This window comes from Athene cunicularia (assembly GCF_003259725.1).
Source record: "Athene cunicularia isolate RWA chromosome 20 unlocalized genomic scaffold, athCun1 chr20_part1, whole genome shotgun sequence".
Lineage (NCBI taxonomy): Eukaryota > Metazoa > Chordata > Aves > Strigiformes > Strigidae > Athene > Athene cunicularia.
Genome location: NW_020799125.1, coordinates 8,254,864 through 8,276,501, shown reverse-complemented (window position 1 = coordinate 8,276,501; position 21,638 = coordinate 8,254,864). Strand labels below are relative to the sequence as shown.

Sequence of the window (21,638 nt, the reverse complement as noted above, 5' to 3'; positions counted from 1 at the left end):
TAGTTGTGTAGGTTTATTCCTCAGGCAGAGCTCACTTTTTGCACACTTCTCCACACACAATATCTGTTGTCACTCATCACTTGTCTACTTTTTTCTTCAGCCACCCCCAAACTTACTTCAGACTGTAGATGGGGAGTTCCTGGGGAGTGGGGACTTCCAAATTTGAAGACAGCAAGAGGTTTAGCTCCACAAAGCTGCCAAGCTGCATCGCTACCAGCCCTTTCTGATGCCAGTCAGTCAATACTACAGTATTGCTAGCCTGTAGAATGAACAGCAAAAATGGGGGCTAGAGCCCTGCTGGGATCTGTATGCATTCAGATAATACCAGTATGTGATGAACCATACTAGAAAAGGAGGAACCAGCCCTGGGGAAACACATGCCAGCTGCGGTAGTGGTGGCTGGTGTGATATACCTATTAATGCTGTGCCCCACTCCAAGTGTAAAGGGTAAAGTTTCTGCTGATTTAGGAGCTACAGGATCAAATGCAAGCCCAGTAAGCCTCTAATGGCAAACAAACTGCACTGTCCCACTGATCCTCAGGTTTCACCTGTATATGTGTACAAAGAGCGTTTTAGTTTCACATGCATATGTGTACAAGGAGCATTTTTAATCCAAATTACTACAAGAAAGTGTTGCTTATCTTTATGAAAATAACAAACAGCAAGGTCTCCTGTGACCATAGGCTCTAGAGTAGCTAAGACCACAGAGCTGTGAGGCACATGTCTTTTATCTCTTTCTAGTGTAAAATTCATTCAGGAACTCCCTCATGCAAGGGTCTCACGTTACTCAGCCCTCCCACCAGAACCCAAATTCCTTCCCGTTAGAACATAAAGGAACATTCCTGTCTCCTTCTCATAAGTCCTATCAATCTGAGATTCGTAAAAAACAGCAGGAACAAATTCACTAAAACAGACAAGGGCTGTGCATTCCCTGCCCTTCCTCTCAAAGACATTGAAAAGCCCTCTCTGTCCTCTACTCAACATTTCACAAATCTTGCCAAAAGTTAGTATTTCTGACAATACTATGTTGTTGTCAAATTTCACTGAAATTAGCTGGTGGGATGAAAAATTGCTGGAAGATGACAGCTATATGAATGGGCAAAGAGACTGACAGGTAAACTGTCAACATGAGCCTCTTTTCCTTAGGGAACCAGTTTAATAATAAGGATCAACATGACACAAGGATAAACCCATATCAGCATGGGTTTATGAAAGGCAGGTCCTGCTTGACAAACCTGATCTCCTTCTACAACAGGGCAACCCACTTATTGGATGAGGGGAAAGGCTGTCTACCTTGACTTTAGCAAGGCCTTTGACACTGTTACCCAGAGCATTCTCCTGGCAAAACTGGCTTCTTGCAGCTTAGATGGGCACATGCTGCGCTGGGTAAAAAACTGTCTGGATGACCGTGCCCAGAGAGTTGTGGTGAACAGATTTAAATCCAGTTGGTGGCCAGTCATGAGTGGCATCCTCCAGGGCTCGGTTTTGGGGCCACTCCTGTTTAACATCTTTATCGATGATGTAGACGAGGCGATCAAGTGCATCCTCAGTCAGTTTGCAGATGACACCCAGTTGGGTAGGAGTGTTGATCTGCTTGAGGGTAGGGAGGCTCTGCAGAGAGACCTGGCCAGGCTGGAGCGATGGGCTGAGGCCAACTGCATGAGCTTCAATAAGGCCAAATGCTGGGGGCTACACTTGGGCCATAACAACCCCCAGCAGCGCTACAGGCTTAGGCAGGAGTGGCTGGAGAGCTGCCAGTAAGAGAGGGACCTGGGGGTGTTGATCGACAGCCAGCTGAATATAAGTCAGCAGTGTGCTCAGGTGGCCAAGAAGGCCAATGGCATCCTGGCTTGTGTCAGCAATAGCATGGCCAGCAGGGGCAGGGAAGGGATCTTGCCCCTGTACTCAGCACTGGTGAGGCCGCCCCTTGATTACAGTGTTCAGTTTTGGGCCCCTCACTACAAAAAGGCCATTGAATGACTCGAGCATGTCCAGAGAAGGGCAACTGAGCTGGTGCAGGGTCTGGAGCACAGGTCTGCTGGGGAGCGGCTGAGGGAATTGGGGGGGTTCAGACTGGAGAAGGATGAGAGGAGACCTCATTGCCCTCTACAACTTCCTGAAAGGAAGGTACAGAGAGCTGGGGATGAGTGTCTTTAGCCAAGTAATAAGCGACAGGACAAGAGGGAATGTCCTCAAATTGCACCAGGGAAGGTTTAGACTGGATATTAGGAAGCATTTATTTACAGAACGGGTTGTTAGGCCTTGGAATGGGCTGCCCAGGGAGGTGGTGGAGTCCCCATCGCTGGATGGGTTTAAGAGTAGAGCTAACATAGCACTCAGGGATATGGTGTAGTTGGGAACTGTCAATGTTAGTTTACTGGTTGGACTGCATGATATTCAAGGTCTTTTCCAACCTAGATGATTCTGGGGTTTGCTATTCATATCTCTGAATCTAGACTTTAGTTATGTATCACTTTCCCTACCAAGAAAATTAGGAAGATAGAAGAAATACCTTAACGTTCTCTTCTGTTATGTACTTCTCAGCTTTGTCCACAGCATTCTGGCGGATCCGGTGAAGAAATGCCTACAGAGATAAAAAAATATTATGTTCAAATGGCTTGACACAGCCTGATTTTACTCTTTTATATACTCCAGGTTCCCATCAACACAGTGTGGCTGATTACCTTTAAGACAAAGAATGTAAACATTTACCAAATCACCACCACAGTTCTTGGACTCAGGGCTACATTCAGGGCAACACAAAAGACATTTCCTATAGTGTTGTTGGGCTTTGCCTGGCAATAAATGTCTTTCCTCTGTTGAAATTTTTAGACTTAATTATCTGTTACTACCAATAGACTACAGCAAGGGTCTGTTTGTTTTTTCTTTGAAGGTTTTCCCTCTAAGATGCAGCTGGTTTGACTTCTGCAGGCAGCATGCCTGAAACACATCAAGATGTATAAGGACTGCAAAGAATGACAAAAGGACATTCATGCTGCTGGAGCTGAGGCTTGTCAGAGCTATGAGCTAGCGTTATGGACAAGTTCAACAGTCTCAATATGGGGAAGGGAAATGGAAATTGCCAGACAATGCCTAGGCCACATTATCTTGTTCACTGTATTTACTTTGGTTAAAAATGGACAATGCAATGCTGGAAATTTTCATCGAGGCCTGGTTTCCCCTTCCTTCAGCTCAGCACAACTCTGGCTTTAACAGGCAAATCAGTAAAAAGCTCCAGGCCAAATACAAATGGACAGTGATCCCAGTATCGCCTGCAAAGCCTAAGTCTGCCTACTGGAGGTCGGGACTTACTTGCATTTGCACTGAACATACCCACATATCTGATACAGTGGGAAGGGTTTAGCAAAGCACACTGCATGGCATTTCTATCTCAAATCTCCACTGTTTTAGCAACTACTGGTTAAAGGGCTAAGTGAGAGCAAGGAATTCTACCTCCCACAGGCATCAGCAGAGAGAGATGCGAATACCTGCAGGTGAGACTGAAGGAAAGCCAGTGAGGACAGAAGCTGCTGTGATAAACTACATGACCCATGCACAGAAGGGTAGAGGGCTTTCCTCTCTGTTCTTGTTAGTGGTTTCTGACTTGCCTCCCACACAAAGGAGTGAGCCCTGGGGAGTGCTGTGAACAAGGAAGAAAGGAACTTTTACCTACCTGAGACAGAGAGGGGAAGCAGGTCATTTCTTTGTATTTATGGTACAAAGCAGCTTTGTTACAGCTTGAAAATAAAAGGCTTTTAAAATTTTGAACTATTCCTGAGCAATGCCCATGTCAGCCGAGGCACACTCAGCTTTTTCTTTTTTCCTTTTGCCTGTTGGGATTGGCAGCAGCTTACAACCTGATAAGAAGCAATGTCAGTGAACCAAACTTAGAGAGGCCTTCGCCTCTGGTATTTTGGTTGGAAGACAGAGAGCATGTCCCTCTGTCTGACATCCAGCACTAAAAAGGGCCCATCTCTGTTTCTGCTTAGCCATGGCTCTCGGTCATTTGTCAGCCATTCATACTTCACAGGACAGGCACCAATAAAAAAAGACATTAATTAATGAGGTGCACAGACCCTACTTTTGTGGGGGTTTTTGGCCCTGAATTCTCAACCTGCTGTTGAACAAATTTAAAGGACTATAACCACGTTGCTCCTCTTGTATTGCTAAACAGGAAGGAGATCCTGGCTAGATTCCAGCTAGATAAGGAGAGCTTAGAGCAGGTTGTGTGAACTAAGAAGCCTGAAGAACAGATTCCTGTGTTAAGGGGACAGGACATGTGCCAGAATTGGAAGAGGCATTTTATAAGAACCAGCCAGTCTACCTTGCCAATAATTTGGTCAGGAACTGCTGCAATGTTAATGTACTGCCCAGCACCTTGGCAACAGTCAGGAAACTGTCTGAGATGAAGTGTTCAGCATGATGACTAATGGCAAGAGGACTGACAGGAATAGCTGTTGCCCTCCCACTTCAGTGTTGCGTGTGATATCTGAGCATTAATAATCAGGCATCTGATTTATATGAGGTAGTGCATCATATTAAAGTCACTCATTCTCAAAAGATAAGCTGGGCAGACTTTTCCTTGCTTTAATCACATCTCTGTTTAGAGACAACAAATCCAATTCGAATGATTAAATAATCTACTCAGTTAGCAGCTCCACTGGTGACTAATAGTTACCTGCATTTTAATCCCAGTATGGTGTGTCTAATAATAGAAAGCTGGTAAACAGAAGTGCAAATCACATTAGCTGTTACAGGCTAGTCAATAAAAAAGCAAGAGTCTGTGTTAATCTAAAAACCAGCTTTTTTGTGATGCTTGTCTGAAAAGATCATTTAATGTGACCGTGAGAAATGGAGAAAAGGAAAGAGAAAAATCAAGCAAAAATGATAAAGGCATAGAAGCAGGAAGAGAGTAGAAAGGATAAAAGACATAAGAGGGAAAGAGGCAGTCAATTTTGTAGACAGTTCATCAAATCTCCTACAGCCTCTGATTTGCCTTGATGTGCATGAACAGCAGCCTCTCAAGTAATAATAAAACACGACAGTTACAAGAGATATTGGTCCTAGAAATTTAGTTGTCTACTTTACAAAATGCAATCTCCACAAAAATATCAAAATTTAATGGATGCAGAACTACTTGTTCCACAGTTCTCAACACTTTCTCAAGTGCAAACAGAATCTTTTGCAACAAAGCATGAACACAAGCTATTAAACAGCAGCTCATAGAGCTAATGTTGCATGCCCTGTTCACATGACAACACCACTTTCCTTCCAAACCGCTCCTAGCCTGGAAAAAGCAGCCCTTTTCCCAGAGATGTTGTTCAGACATTTGGGTCAGTGTTTTCCAAATCTCTCAAGTGATTTTCTGTGCTACTGGTTTTACTAGGCTCTAAGTATATCTGTATCAACACCATCCCTCTATTCACCTGGTGACACGGACTCTAAGACCCATGACACAAGTAGAATGCAATTCTCCCTGGGTAACATAGCTACAGGGAGTGGTAGGATTTTTATTAGACCTATTGATTTATTTGGAAAATCAGACGAGGTATTTGGGTCAGGACATGAAAAAGGTGATGAAAAAAAATAAAAGAGAGAGGGGGGTGATGGTGAATATCGGAAAACTTGCCATGCCCATATCTTGTTTATATTGCAAAATATATTGTTATTAAAGAGGAAGTAGTTGAAGAGCTAAAGGCTTTTCTGGTCACCTAAAAATGTTTCTGAGGCAAATGCTCTCCCTGGCTGCTTCAATCTCTTCACATTCTACACAACTTGTACATGAATTCAAGTGGTCTAGTCCTTGCTGTTTTCCATGAGCAACTTTCAGGGACCCTTTAGTATAATCCTCTTCATTCACAAGACTTCTGATCTCTGCAAAAATGAACTCACTATCCTCCAGAGATCTGCAAATGCATAGGGGTCAGGTTTCTTGGGAGCTCTTGAAAAACATTCCTAGGATTTAGGGACTCTGAAAATCATTTCCTTGGACACAGCAGGATTATCACAATCACCTCTCCACTGCAAACAAAGCAGAACTCTCTATTGTGGTGTGCTCTTGGTTTCCTACATTTATAGACTATCAGGGATTCAGGGAAGTACAGCAGCTTATGATACATACTAAACTGAAACAACAATCACACATCAGATCAATAAGACACTGTTGAAGACTCAGGAAGATGATCAAGCCACAAAAGTAGACTTTGCTTCCTTCTATCTGCTTGTTATATGCTGGTCAGGACTGATAAGAGGTTAAAAATTTCACAAAAAAACAGAGATAAGAAGATGGCAGAAACATTCCATCTTTTCTTCTTATCCCCACAGATGCTGCATGTGCTCTCTTGCATTCTGTAGTGTTCTGCTGTGCTCACACTGGGCCAGGTCTCCAAGCAACCCAAGCTGTATGGTGGACTCCTGCTTGCACAACAGAAGAGGCGAGAAGGACTGGCAGAGGCCATGGGTCCAGAACAAAACCAGGTCACAGCACAATGTAGGGAAAAAATGGGAAATCACACCGATAAATTTTCATTCTCCTGATAAAGGCCTGTGAAGGTCTCCTCTTCTGTGCGTATGTGCTAATCATTAGGAAAACAGCCCATAGAGGATTTGGTTTTGTTTAAAATTCTACTATTGTATCAATATAATATTTATGTGTGCACTGTGACTTGTTGCCCTAGAGGTCTGTTGCTTCCAAACTCAGCAGGCCATGTCTGATGCTCCTCATGTCATGCATAAACACAGTTTATATTTTGTCTTACAGTACAAATGCCTTGCAGGTTTCAAGCAAATATATGACAAATTAGAATGAGTGGAGTGATGCTTCCTTTCTGCACCATGCTGGGTAGGTTCCTTCCAATAAATACTAATACAAACATGTTACAAATCTAGAATGCAATTTAGGTATAAAAAGTTTATTTCAGTATATTAGTACTTTTTAATGGCCACTTTTTCATGAAGGTGTTTTGTTCTTCAGTTGCCTATCCTTAACCATCCACTGTTGCAATGAAACCTTGCTGCTTTGTCTTTACTGCACCTCTGAACCACAAAAGCACAAAGCATACCTTAAGAAAAGAATCTGTTAACTGTGAGTTATTCTTACATGAAACAGACTGAAGCAACTGGGATTTCTCTCAAATGGCCCTTATTGAACTTTAACTTGCAGTCTTAATTTCATTAGGGAAAATTAGTGTTTATCACCTTCTATGCAGCATAAGTAATACATGGCAAAGACTGAGAGTTTGATTGTGCCCCTTCTCAAAATTCATGTCTACGGCAGGTACTTCCTCAAATGTTCAGAAATAGCAAGAGATTTTTGATTAAACAGCAAAGCAGGCAAACTGTGCATGAGCCCAAGGGAAACGAAAGGGAGAACAGAAACAGACAGTGATGAGGCAACTGGCTACCATATCCAGAAGGAGCAGTATCTGAAAGCACAATCCTATGAAACCCGTTTTCTGAAGAGGTGACTGAAATGTCATATTACTCTTAAGAGACAAGTGAGACAATTTTGCTAAACTTGTGACCAGGACTGATTCAGAACAATGGAGGGTTCTAGATTAGCCTAGTATTTTCAGTGTTAAAATTAATAAATTGTTTTACAATTGTGCAATCAATTGTTTAAAGCTTCTGGCAAGTGCAGACATTTTGATTCCAAGAAAACATGCTCACAGTGACAAATTAAGAGGTGACATGGACAATGAATTTCATCATTTGACCATCACAAGCACAGGAGCTATGCATTAATCCGTCTCTGACAATACAGAGTAAAACTTGTCATAAAGACTTGAACAAGAACTTACAAGTATATAATTTCAATTTCTTCTTTTTTTCCACCACTAGAATAAGTGTTGCCACTAAATGTGGCTGTTAGATAAGGCTTTGCATCTATTGCAGTACAAGTGAGACACTAAAAAACTCCATTCTCTTTAGCAAAGAGGTTTGAAAGTCCTGTGGGAACATTGTTCTACTAAAATAGTCTGATGATTTAAAATGAATGTTTGCTGAAGTTTGTGTTTTAAGAGCAGGTGCATCCTTGCTCATGTTACTCAATTGTTAGCTTTGAACCTCGTCATCCTGATCATGTTCTTTTGCTTCCTATCAGATATGCAGTTTATAAGCTAAAGCGCTACACAAATGACAGGAAACATAAATATCCTGCATCTTACATCTGAACTGCAGTTCTCACCTGCACTGAAGTCTTAAAGACAATGCAATAAATAATCTTAAAATACCATAACAATGACTGAATTGGGCTACTTACAAAAAATAACTCCCATCACCCACCCCACCCCCCCCTCATAACAAGTGTGCCTTTCTCCAGAAAACTAAGTCTTTCAGCATTTCAGCACTTCCCTTTAAGTATGTTGTAAATACCCAAATGCAGATCTCTCGCTGAATGGCAGCACAGCTTTGGGTTACCAGCCAATTAGGAATCAAGTCGCTTCAAGTGGAGGTGAACCTACTTCAGTTCTATTGTTCCTAGAGTGGTCTGCAGTCCTGTGCACTCTTAACCAAGATCTACTGACTTCCATCCTAGAGACACCTGGATTTTACAGACAGATGAAGACATTCTTGTGTAAATTCAGACAATTGGTTTTCAAACATCTCTTATCTTCCTGGAAAAAGCCAACATATACATGTAGAACACTGGGCCAGATTCAGGTTTTTCAGTTGTGAAATTTCAGTTAGAATATTGGAAATCAGAAGCAACTTCTTTGACATCAGTAGCATTACATATGTAAAATGGAGCAAGACTGAAGCAACTCTACTACTTTTAAAGAGTATATTACTGTACTTCTTACACTCTGTAAAATGGCAACCTTGTGTTCACTCATTGCTCAATTACTGGCTGCTATATTACGATTTTATATAAAAATACTTTTTTAATTATTAGTGTCTGGTAAAGGAAGAAAGAATGTTAGCATCAGTCAAGAGCATTATACTGAAATTCCTGCATAGAGTATTTCACCTATGAAGAATATTTTTCTCTAGATCCTCTTAAAACAATAACGAGCCACAGCTGTGACAGTGAGCAACTCTGCAAAAAGTAGCTCAGATCTACAGCCAAATTAATTCATCATCAAACAGCTGAACCGGGACTTGCCTGATAGGCAGAGGTGTTTAGCAAGAGGAAATAGCATCAGAAATATCTTTTATTGCCCTAATTTCAAGCTTCCTGTGTATCAAATTGGCTTGAAAACCTCAAAGCTTATTGGTACTTTTTTTTTTTTGATCTATCCCCTGAAGAACTAAATTATTAGCTAACCAAAATTTTTTATATATATATATATATATATATATTTTTTTAAAAAAAAAAAAAAGTAGTCATGTACCTTACAGAATATCAAACACATTCTCTGCAAACAGTTCAGGCTGAGCTGTAAGCTTGCATCATTGCCTACTGTTAAGCAGAAGGTTAAATAGACTCTACTGTACAGTTTTTAAAATGACACTTCTTTTCCAAAAATTACAGCCCTTAACTACTTCTACCGATTACTTGTGCTCTGTGATACTCATTTCACTATTTTTGAAAGCAAATACAAAGATCTCTGTCTTCAGAATGATTACCCCCATATCTCTGGGGACAATGTCCTTCTTGCTCATATGCCCCAACTCCACTCCCCACACCTACACTTCCTTGTTTTAATTAGATTTTTTTCATTCTAACATTGTTATTTAGAGTAACAATCATTTCACACGTGGAAAAGCATGGATGTTACAGCATGAATCATCTCTTCCCACAGAAGACTGCATGACCATTTGCAAAAACAGTAGACTCCATCTCAGGTGAAACTTCTAAGACCAGAAAACAAATGCAGCTTTCAGCTGTAAAATCCAGGGGATTTATCACAGGGAAGAGATCTTTTTATCTGAAGCATGCTTTCAACAGGTATTTTTTTAATAATTGGATAGATATATAAGCAATTAATAAACATTAACTAAACACTGATCATGGCAATTTGAAATCTCTTCCTCACTTCTTTGTCTGACACAGTGAAACCTGATAAATACCAAATGAAATATGGTGAAGCATTCATAAACTCAGCTGTTTAAAATTATTTAAGTGTATGTATGCATAAAATGCTTGAAAAAATAAACTGGATTATTTCTTTATATACTGCATAAGAGAAATAGCCACTGCTTATGTAAGCTATATGCCTGAGCTATTTCCAACAATTAAACTAATTTGTCCTTAACCAATCCTGCATTTTAAGGCTCATGCAGTTATGACCACACTTCGCTGATTTATCTTACATCTGTCTTGCCATTGAGTGTTATACTGTCTATAACATCAAAGTTAATGAGAAACAGTTGCAAAACACTGGCATTGCAGAGCACTGGGATTTCCAATGGTGCTTGAGGGAGTCAGACATTCCAATTGCTTTTTACTTAGACTCTCTTGACATGGGTCCACCACAAAATGGTTTCTGGCAACAAATCACTGTGGCTAGTATTCACCTCCTCTAATTGCACCCACCTAAAAGTTGAAGCCTACCCTAAGTTAGTGATACAGGTTCCCTTTACAAAAAAAAAACCAGCAATGGGTAGGCAACTTCTGAGCATGAGTCACTGCACTCTAGGAGTGATGTTTAAGAATAAAGGCTGAATTACCCTCTAGAAATGCCTTTCTCTTTCCATTAAGAGAAAGCCTGGGTGACTAGATTAGACCACCCTCCTTGCCTGCACCAGTTTCACAGCATCTGCAAATGCAAAGTTCCAGGGCAATGAGTGTTACTGAATCGTTTCTAAATGTGAACCAGTGACTGTGTGTCTCAGCATGGATGCTACAAACATGGGGGCACTGCAAGTTGACACATGCAAAATTAATGTGCACAGACATTCTCAACACAGCAGTATTCTGGGACTCATCACAAGTGAATTGATCTAGCAGCACTTCCCAGAAAAAGTAATTTACAAAGAAAGCTTCAAAAAGATCCCAGACTATATTTGTATTTCCAGTGTACTGATGTTTACACCGGAATTCTGCAACAACAAAAAAAGGTCAGACCAAATTCATTCATGCATTGACTGATGAAGGAAGGTGAAAGCAAAGGGAAGTGAGAGTGAAATACGTTGCAGTGTTTCTCACTGCAAAGAGAGATCCCTTTCTTAAGGAGGGTTTGTTTTCATTTGAATTACAAAAAACTTTTTGTGAAGTGAAAGAGAGGCTGGTGCTGCAGAGAGGTCCATTGTCTCTTCTCTACCATTGCCCTGACCTCTGCTATCCCCTCCTCCCCTCAGTCACTATTTGCATCCTCAGGCAGGTCAGAAGATCTTAATTCATTTCAGGGTGCAACAAAAGCTACATTTTTTTCACCTTTGAAATCCTTCAGGACTCATTTCTAGTAATTTCTTTGTATCTCCTGTACCTTGTCTCTCGACTTCTCTCCAACACCACCCCTAAATTGCTTTGAATCATTTTTGTAGATGTAAAAAAACCAAAAAAACAAAAAACCCAAACCCTCTTCTTTGCAGACACAGCTTAAACATGGCCTTCTGTGAGTATCGAGCTTGTATGACCCCCGCTCATTTTTAACATCAACAGAAAATGTATTTGTTTGGCTTTCCAAAGGAGCTTAAAGTTATGCACCTAATTCTCTCAAGCCTTTGGAATATTTTTTCCTTTTAGTGGCCTCTTCGTGTCTTTCTCCCTGTCCTACAATCATGAGATTATTTTGATCATCTTACTAGACCATGGAACTCTTCAAAATGCTTTCAGGATGCAGGGTGTTTGAACAGTGTTTTACTTCATTCCTCTTTTATGTAAAGGAATAAATCCTGACAAGTCTGTGTCTGCTCAGCTTTTTATGCTACTTTAACAAAAGTCTGCTTCAGGAGTAAGAGCCCAGTAAACAACATATAAATACTTGGGATACACAGACACAGACAGATCCTGGGATTTGACCCATAATTACTTACATTCACTATGTCCATAACTGAGAGAAGCCTGCAGACTGCAACCACTTCTAGATTAGTGATGTCTCCAGCTACTAAAATCCTACCAGTACCAGGGAATGTTTAATCATGTTTCAGACTCTACACAGCTACTCCTTTTTCAAGAGGGAGGTAGAAGCATCAGAGTAACTAGAAACATCAAGTGGTCCCCAAAAATAGTAAAGTCCAGACATTGAATGTAATTGCAGCAAACAAGATTCTAAGCTAAAGAACTTTGATATCAGAAGGATTATTCTCTCCCTTTTCAACTCTTTCTCTTTCCACTGATAGTGTCTTAATATATTAAACACTAAATAGACAAGACAGAGACAAACTTTAATATTAAATACAGTATCATTGAAGTCCATGGAATTTTTGCATTAGTTGCAACATCGGCTAGGGCTTTACCAGTGCTATCACCCTCAGCAGGTAAGGATTGTAGAGAATAGATAAAAGGTTTAAAAATGTTGAATCTTGTCTTGCCTACTCAGTTCCTGAATATGTGTAATGAGCCTATCATTTCGGAGTCACAAAGTTAACAATTTTGCTTCAAGTGAACGGTCAGGCAAACAGAACTGTCAGTATGAGCAGGGGTGTAAATCCACATAACTTCACTGACTGGCATGTGAGCAGACCCACCTGACAATCCAGCCCTTAGTCTTCCAACTGAGTTTGTGTGATGATATTGAGTAATACCAATTTTCAAGCTTAGATTGAATCTCTGAGCTGAATGAAGCAGACCAGTTCAGCTTACTGCCATCAGGTTCACTGACACTTGTTCTAAATTATGTTGTGAATCTACACTGGGCCCAAGTACCATGATCTCAGGTGACCCACAAACTTGATCTACATTGCAAACGCGTAACAAAATCTCAAGATCCTGTTTCACTAGGAACATGTTGTCTGTGCCCAGCTGATATGTATTTAGAGTCTCATAAGCCAGTTTTGCATCAGACTGTGGATATAAATATGGAGATTGCTTTTACAGGTATCTTCTCAAGAAGATGTCTATCTGACCTCAATTCATGTGTATATAAGCAGCTAACAAGCTGAATGAGCAGTATTCCAAGCACTGACTTACACATGCTGGGTTTCTATCAGGTTGTCTATCAAATCAAACTCTCAAATGCACATATAACGTACAAATATTTGTGCTTGATTTTTAAAAGGGCCCAAGAGTACAAGCTGATTGAACAGAATTGAACCTTCTCAACTGACAAAATTCAGAGCTACAAAAGAACCAATCAACATGTCAAAAATACACATTTCACTTTAGAGAGGTCCTCAAAAGTACTTGCATCCGATCTGTTTATGCACTCACAGGTTTCTGTTAATCAGTCTTCACAGCTGAGGTAAAATGGGAAGGCGTGAAATCTGTAGGTGCCTTATCCAGAATTCCATGTTGGAACTGGCAGCAACTACTAGAAATCCCAGTGAAACTGTCTTGATTTCCTGAGTTCAGACATACTGGCCACCAGATTTTGGGCAGCAAGTAACTGCATTTGAGAATCTCCATGCAGGTATACTAGACACAGGCGCAGTCGTTCCTTCTAGTTTAGGAGACTATCCCAGTGCTTGCCAGTGCAGCAGCAGCAGGCAGCTCTCCTCAGGCCCTTTACCAGCAGCAGTGTCTGTATGGGCTCCCTGGCTAGGGCTATAAATTCTTATGAAACTTTTTCCTTCTTCATAACCAGCAAGTGGGGCTCTGGTGCAGGATAGAAGCATTAGCATTCCTGGCCTTTGGAGCTTGAAATTTCCTGCTGGGAGAAATCTGCTTAAGTGCCTGTGCTGTGACAATGGGGAACGCAGCTTTCCGTGGAGGCACTACAAACTCCACAAAAGGCTGTGACTCTGGGATTCTCACCACCAGAGTCTGAGGAGAGTGGCTGTTTCTCTCTAGCCTGTGAAAGGTTTCCAAGAACTTCAAATGCATGGAAAAATATGTGATTTGGTGAAAAGGAGTACAATCCCAGAAGGGGAAGGAGGGGGTGGAAAAAGAGGGAATTCCGCCTGTCCCGAGTCTTTACTGTTAAAGGCAGGATGGGCTGATGTTCATGGAATCAGCTCTCTCTCCCCTTCCTACCAAAGCACACTAGATAATGTGTGGTTCATGCAGCTTAGTCTGCTGTCAAGCAGCAAACAGCACATCAAGCTCTCCCTGCTATGAATTCTCCCATATCATAAAACCCACAGTTAGGCTATGTTTATTTGTGAGCTAACAGATTAAACTTCTACAGGTAAATGGAAAGGAAAAGTAATCTCAAGAACAACACTAATCTGAATTTTCATCTTCCTCACAAAAAGGCCACAAAGCAACATGACACATCACCCCCTCAAAATCAATGAAAGCAAAATTTAGACTTCAATTTTTTGTCTTTATACAAACTGCTGGTTAGACCACGCTACAGGCCTTCTGAGAAAAGAAAGTATCTGTTTACGGAGATACCTAGTTCCGTATTTTGACAACATAGTAAATATTTCTTTGTATTACAATTTCATAATTCACTGAAGAATAATGCTGTCAATAAGAATGAAAGGTCCCTGGTCTCTGGTCAGACCATCAACCTCTCTATAAGCAAGTACAGGGAATAAGTTTGCAAAAACTACTCAGCACTTAATAAAAAAAAAAAAAAAAAAAAAAAAAAAAAAAAAAAAAAAAAAAAAAAACAAAAAAAAACAAAAAAACAGAGAGCTTTGTGTTTTCAGCTATGCCATGATTTCACCTCAGGAGAGGTATTTCCAGGCAACACGGCACTAAGTATTTCAACATTTTACTAAATCTAACCAGTCAAAAAAGCTGTTAATTTAGAGTTGGTTTGTTGGTTGTTTTGGTTTGTGTTTTGGTTTGTTTTGTTTTTTTTTAAAGAAACACAATGCATTTATACTTCCTGCTACAGAAAAGAAAGGAACACAGCTTCAAAGCTGCCACTTTGCATGTGCTTTACCCTCTGCTGGTGCTCACACACAACTGCTGATTATGCTTGCATGCAGAGAAAGATGGGTTGCAGACACAGCTGCACCTTGCAAAATCTGCCTTGATGTATCCGCAATTATTTACACACAAAAAAGAGGAAAAAAAGAAAAAGTATGTTTCACATGTTGGTTTCAAAGAGGAATTAAAAAAATTAACCTCACAAGCACATTTTTCATCACTAGCTCTGAGCAGGAACAAACAGTTTAGCTGATGAAAAGATGCTTGCCTAAAGTACAGTAGTTGATCTGAGCTGGTTTTCCTAATTGAGCCCAATCTAACAATGTCTGCACGGTTTAAAAGTGTGCACCATCCGACTGCAGCTGCTCATGGTGATGGCCCAGTGTTTTCCAGCCATCTTTCTGATACTGGAAGAAATGCATAAGCAAAGACTGAACTGGAAAAACAGGTTGGAGAAAATCCTTAATTAATTATGAAATATGGTGCCAAAATTTTAACCAAAACTGAAATCTGAAGGCAAACAATGTTATTTATGGGCCTTGGGTTTGTTTTTTTCTACTCTTTCACAAATAGCACTACACCCCTAAGCTCTACAGAAAAGCACAAGCCTACTGCACAGTGGTCTGGAGCCAACCTCTGTCCACAGAGTTCCTCAGAAACATCCTCAGAAGGCTTATTCATGTCAGAGATCCTGCCCAGTTTTACAGACTTAAAACATTTGGGCTATTCAAAAAAGCACCAGTTTAGCGTGCCTAGCCAGACCTAAATTCTTCACTGCATCCAAAACTCAACAGTAACCTGTCCCATTCCTTCTCAGACAAGTGGAAAATTATGCCATTTTGCCAGGTCAAAGAGCTAGACAAGAGTACAGTCTAAAAATATTGCCTGTCCTACTGCGCCAGCCAAAGAGCCAGCTTTCATAGTTCCCCTCCGTGTACATTTATTTTGTTGTGACAGACTGAAGAAAAGCTCCCTCTCATTGTGGCATTTCTTCTCTGCACACATGTTCTTGCAGAACACAATCATATCACACACAGTCTTAAACCCCAGCTTCCTCTGAATCAGAGCAAAGAATTAGACCATTATATTTTAAACATAAAGGGGAAGTTGAGAGAGAGTGAAGCTTGCTAGCAGACCCTGCACTGAAGGGCTCCAGCAAGCAGACTGCCCTCCCCAGCATTCCCATGGCCTCTGACTTGTTTTGAATGTTTGTGAGGTACATATGAGGATGGACAGGGTTCTCTTAACTATAGGCTACATGAAAAGGTCATCTTCACTTGGAGCTATTTAGAACTGATGGGTCAAATGTTTTGTGTTGTGTTAGGAGGGCAGTGTTGAAAATGAGCCAGCAGTTGTGTTTCTAAGTTATGTATATTCTACAGCAAAGCTAAAAATATAGCTTTGGTATCCATTTGTTCTTTCTTTACAGACGTGCAAATAGATGGAAAAACTTAAAATTACTACAATTCTAATTTTACTAAAACTGGCTTTGTTATCAAAACAGTTTGTTCAAAGTATTCTGGTGTTTTTAAATTAAAAACAGCTAAGAGGAAGGGAGCTCAAATTTTAAGTCAACTAAGTTACATTGCTGGGAGACATGAAGCACGTCTCTCCAATCCAACTTCTGTTTCTGCAACCTGCCCTTTTCTCAATAATGCCACCTGTTTCTCCCTTGCACTGCAAAAGGAATTATTAAAGCAGCTTATGGTCCTATCACCAGGACAGTCCTCTGAAAATTAGAGCAACTATTTTTAATGCAGGTACTTCATATCACCAGACCTGGAGCTAGGATTAGATATGGCTTTGCCCACCACCCTCATGCAGCTGTAGGAATTGTCCCTGCTAAGGAAAGGCCAATGACCACACCGCCTACAGTGTCAGTGCATTTAGCAGTCCATTCATTCAGGCTGCCATTTTCTCTTCTCAAATATTCTCCCCTCAGCTGCCTTTTCATTAGAGGCTGAATAGTAGCACCTACTGTCTAGCCAAGAAATTCACACAAGGAGTTCCCTTTGGAGCCAATACTCCTACCATTCATCCTATCTGTCAATGCAGCAGCTCCCCATCCAAGTCCATCGTCAGTCACCTCAGACACCGCTGGCACTACTTCCCTCGATGACCCATCTCTACCAGCCCAAAGAACAAACCTCTAAATATGCTGCCAAAGCCCAGGTCCATGCTGGGCCAAAGCAAATAGCTTATTTAACACTTCATCCACCACATTTACACACTGGATTGAATTTAGCCTTTGCAAGGGTCCTAACCGCATCTGTGAACCCAGCTGATTGCCAGTTACTGAGTGATCACACATAGCATGGCTTTTATTTGTAATAAAATATTTAGAGTGGAAAAACACCCCAGAATTTAATAAAAGCAACAGTCTCAGATTGCCAGTGACTTGTGGTGCATCTATTCAGATGCTCGGAATTCCCTACATAAATAAAACTGGACTTTCAAGTTCTGCCAATTAAATAAATGCCTGTTTTAACTCAGTTTTGTATTAAAACAGTAACCAATTTTACTTATACAAAATAAAGTGTGAGGTCCTGGACTGTAAATAGGTTCCATTTGTGGATGTATTTTCACACAGTTACTTTGCCTAAATAGATGACTGTTCAGAGAAAAAACACATCCAATTTGCATACCTAAGCACAACTGCATAAGACAACTTAAAGGCAAAATGCACATTCAAAATTGCATTTAGACATCTGAGTTTTAAAGCACTGGTCATTCCCATCGAAAATACAATAGATATAAAAGCTTTTTAGGAATAAGTGTGTATATAAATTACTCTGAAGCTTATAGAACAACATCTGGTCTAGAGAGTCTGTTTCAGCCTTCTTGTACAGTCAAGTTCCCAAGAAAAGAATTCTGGATGCTCCATCAGCTATCACCTCAATATAGGATCCTTTATTAAAACCTTTTTTATTTTTCTTCGAGCCATGTAGCAAGTCAAGTAACTGTGCTTAAATGCAGTACAGATGGTGGATAAAGCAGAGACAGGAGTAAAAGGGGGACTGCAACTCTACCTTCTCTGCTAGCAGAGTTGCTTGCTCTCTACTCTGGGGAATCACTCCTCTGTGACCTGGAAAAAGCTCATCTTCCTGTTTCAATCTACTGACACTGAAAGCTGTTCTGTGGTTTTCTCCAGCCTTGGTATTAAAGCAGCAATACGAAATGGAAATAAGAGTGTGATTCCACAAGCAATTACACCAACCAAAACCCCCTCTGCACCCAGTCCCTGGCTGCACATTCCTATCCTCTGCCTTGTACCAACATTGCTGCTTATGCAATTAGGCAATTGCAGCCTGATTGCAGCCGGCTGAGGTAACTCAGCCAAACACTAACCACACAAAGATCAAGTAATTCCCTCACAGCCACCTTAGCTTCCTGAACTGCCTCATCACCCACTCATCTGAGCATCACTGCTAATGTACGTAAAAGCAAGTTAGACACAAATTAGAGCTATGTAAACTACTGCACCCACAGCCCTCCTCGTGTTTTCTAAAACTTACACTGGAGAGCACCCATCTTCTGCTACTCAAGTTAAACTGGGGCGATGGTGAAGATGAGGCAGCAATGCTTGGTATAAACTGCAGTTCAGATTTACATCCTGTCTCTGAAACCCAGTATAGCAAAGTAGAGCAGGACAGCTGACAATTCTGCATGCATCCAGCCTAAAATGACAGGAGAACTTGCTACACTAATCTACCATTGTGTACACTTTCAGGGTATAGAAGTAGATAAACAGAGGCTTAAGTGTTTCACTGTAACATCCTGTGGCTAACACCCTGTTGGTGCCTGCATGAGCAGAAGTGTTAATTGAGTGGCAAGTACGTGTAAGAAGCATGCCCTGATATTCAGTGATGGGGGGGCACAAATTTTATCCCTAAAATTTTCAAAAGCAAAGGCATGTCACTTCAGTGTCAAGTCTTCTTCATCCAACCACTCAAGTACAGAGAGCTGCTTTAATTTCAACACTGCAGCTTTTTTCCTCTTAAAATGACAGCCTTAGAACAAACTAAAACAAATAACAGGCAGCTCTGCAGTGATGAAGCTACAGATAAAACATGTTGTCTGCATCTCAGCAATCTGACCTTCCCTGTACTTAATAACTACCCCATTTTATTTTATACAGTGCCACCTGTCTCACTTTCCCTTGTTGCTTTTTTTTCCCCCCCCAAAGAGTACACTAGGCTTTTCAACTTTCGGACATGTCTCTCTTTGTATCCGTTAAGTTGGAAGACAAAGCAGTGGGCAAAGAGTCAAAAACAGGAAAGACTTGGAGACATAACTCAGGTCTTGCCTGCACCAAGGGATTGGTTTTGGTCATGACCATCAGCAGCCAGAACTAAGTCATCCTTGCTTTACCCTAACATATACAGGACAAACTGCTGAAAGCCTCAGTTGATACTGGAGCAGCTTACTCAGGTTTTGTTAGGGAAGCCAGTGCCAATAGGAGCTTTTGCCACTCTGAGAAAGGTTTGCACTAGTGCAGCTTGGTGTCACTAGGCAATGGCTGTGCACCAAAGCCATGGCCTTGATGTGGCCAAAGGCATAACTTTTCTTGGATGTCTTGGGAGGAAAGATCAGCCAGAGGGAAAATATGCCCTGTTAGTCTTCCAGATTGGAAGCAGAAGGGAAACAAAACAAGAACTCATTAAAAAAAATAGTCTTCAGAGCACTTAAAAACTTGAAAAACCAACACACAGCTCTGACACCAACATTCCCGACAACATAAAAACAGCCATGCCAAAGAACAGTGGCTTGCTCTTGCTGTCAGCCACCCAGTAAAGACAGAAAGTAGGTGATACAAAACACCCATGCAAAACACTGAAAAACCACAGCAGGAAGTAATAAGCATAGGATGTCACAAATTTTTTTTTATTTGTTTTAATTATTCTTTAATTCTCCTCCAGAAAAACTAAAGCCTCCTTCAGGGCAATGCCCATGCCTTCATGCACTACTGAAAAAACCTCACAACTGGAAACACACCACTGTTTCCAGCTAGGTGCCTGTGTACAATTCAACTCCAATGTTTGCTATCTTTTCAGGTTTGGTAGAAAATATGGTCTGTCATGCTATGAGTGCTTCTAGGTTTGAGTGGAACCTGTAAGAAGTCAGCATTGCAATCCCTTTGTGTATATATACCTGGCAAGGTGGCTGTTTTTTTTTCTTTTGACTTCCTTTTTCCTCTCCCACTAGTAGCACAGTCCTCCAGGCCATGCAAGACACCTCAGTGGGAAATGGCTGCTGCCTGCTATAATACTCTTCCAGTGAGTCTCAGCTCGCTCCAGCTAGGAATCCAAATATTTGTTGGCTTCCCTTACTGCTCTGGAAAGCAACATGAAGCAAGATGTGACTACCCGCAAAAGTCTATATGCTATTTCTTCTGTTATGACTTCTAGCAACTGAAGCAGAAAACAGTAAACGCAAAGCATTTTATTACTGCTTGCTAGATATAGAAACTGTATAGAGCCTCTTTATTTATTGAAGACTTCTGTAAAGCTATGCATGACCATATAGTTTCAAAGATCAATGCAGGTGAACTGGTTGCACTAAAATATCTTCAGTGAGTACCTTTCCGACAAGTTCACGAGAGCTACAAACAAGAAAACTGGGTAACAAGAAGAACATGCTATTACTTCTGCATAACCCCATCATGGGAGAACTTCCTGAGACAAAGACAAAGAGAGGTCACCCATCATACTGATCAAAACCAAGCACACTCTTTCAAAAAAAGAATATGAATTCCTCAGCGTGCTGGCACTGTATCTCAGGTATGCTGCTTGAGCACTTCAGCACCACAAACCGATTAAGAGCTGTGTCTGAATGCCACTAGCATAAAAACCCAAGTCTGAAATGCTACTTTGGCATGCAAAGGTGTCACCAAAATACATACTATTTGTTAGTTTAAAAAGCTGCACTGGTCAGATGGAAGGACATATTAAGGGTAATTATCAATACAGATGCACAGACTGAGACATCACAGACAACATGAATTACTCTATACTCACTGTCTGTATTGACCCTCACTTAATTGGTTGCTCTTCCCTCATTGGCACCATGTGCTAAAGGATCAATCTCTGATTCAAATGCATATGCTGACCGAACTGGCATAATTCTACAGAATTAAGAAGTGTTGACCTCAGCCTTAAAGGTGACAGGTCCTTTCCTATTAATGGGATTTCTGACTCATTATCATACTGCTAATTTACATAGCTTTCATCACATCATTCCTGATGCCTTGTCAATTACTGAATGCAGAGGCAGGCTGGTACCTCATCTTTATCTTGTGCCTTGCCCTGGAGCTGCTAGCAATGCTTCTAATTACAGAACTGTCACAAGCCAACTTCATCTTTAGGGCAGAACTCTTAAAGGAATGAACCATGCATGCAGGGATGCCAGAAATCTTCTGAGATATAACCCATAGCCCTGGATCCAAGGTCTTCCTGCGCATTATAGTGCTGCTGGCACTTTATAAGAGGAGGCAGGAAGCTAATAGCAATGACTGTTCAGAATCTAGACAATTAATTACAGTCCCATACTTACAAAACCTTCCCATGATCCTAGCATTCCCTTCAAAATCCATTGCTTTTAACTAAATAACTTTACTGCTATAACAAATTATATTGAGCCTTATTCTTCAAACAAAGTAGAGCAACTTCTAGGAAATGCCTTCTATCATAGAAGATGCTGACTCTTTTTTCTAAGTATTTAATAAAATAATAATCATTTCCATTTATTTCAAAGAATTAATTTTTTAGATCTG

General features: G+C 40.8%; 1 protein-coding gene across 1 annotated transcript in view; it reads right to left on the bottom strand.

Annotated features, from left to right (window-relative positions):
* The window catches only part of PREX1 (phosphatidylinositol-3,4,5-trisphosphate dependent Rac exchange factor 1), a 104,424-nt gene extending 100,724 nt beyond the window's left edge, over positions 1–3,700 (bottom strand). The window contains exons 1-2 of the mRNA XM_026862329.1: positions 3,674–3,700; positions 2,513–2,584 (exon numbers count right to left, since the gene is read on the bottom strand). Coding sequence (XP_026718130.1) covers positions 2,513–2,584; positions 3,674–3,700 — 99 coding nt within the window. The remainder of the gene's footprint in view (positions 1–2,512; positions 2,585–3,673) is intronic.
* Positions 3,701–21,638: the final 17,938 nt, after the last annotated feature.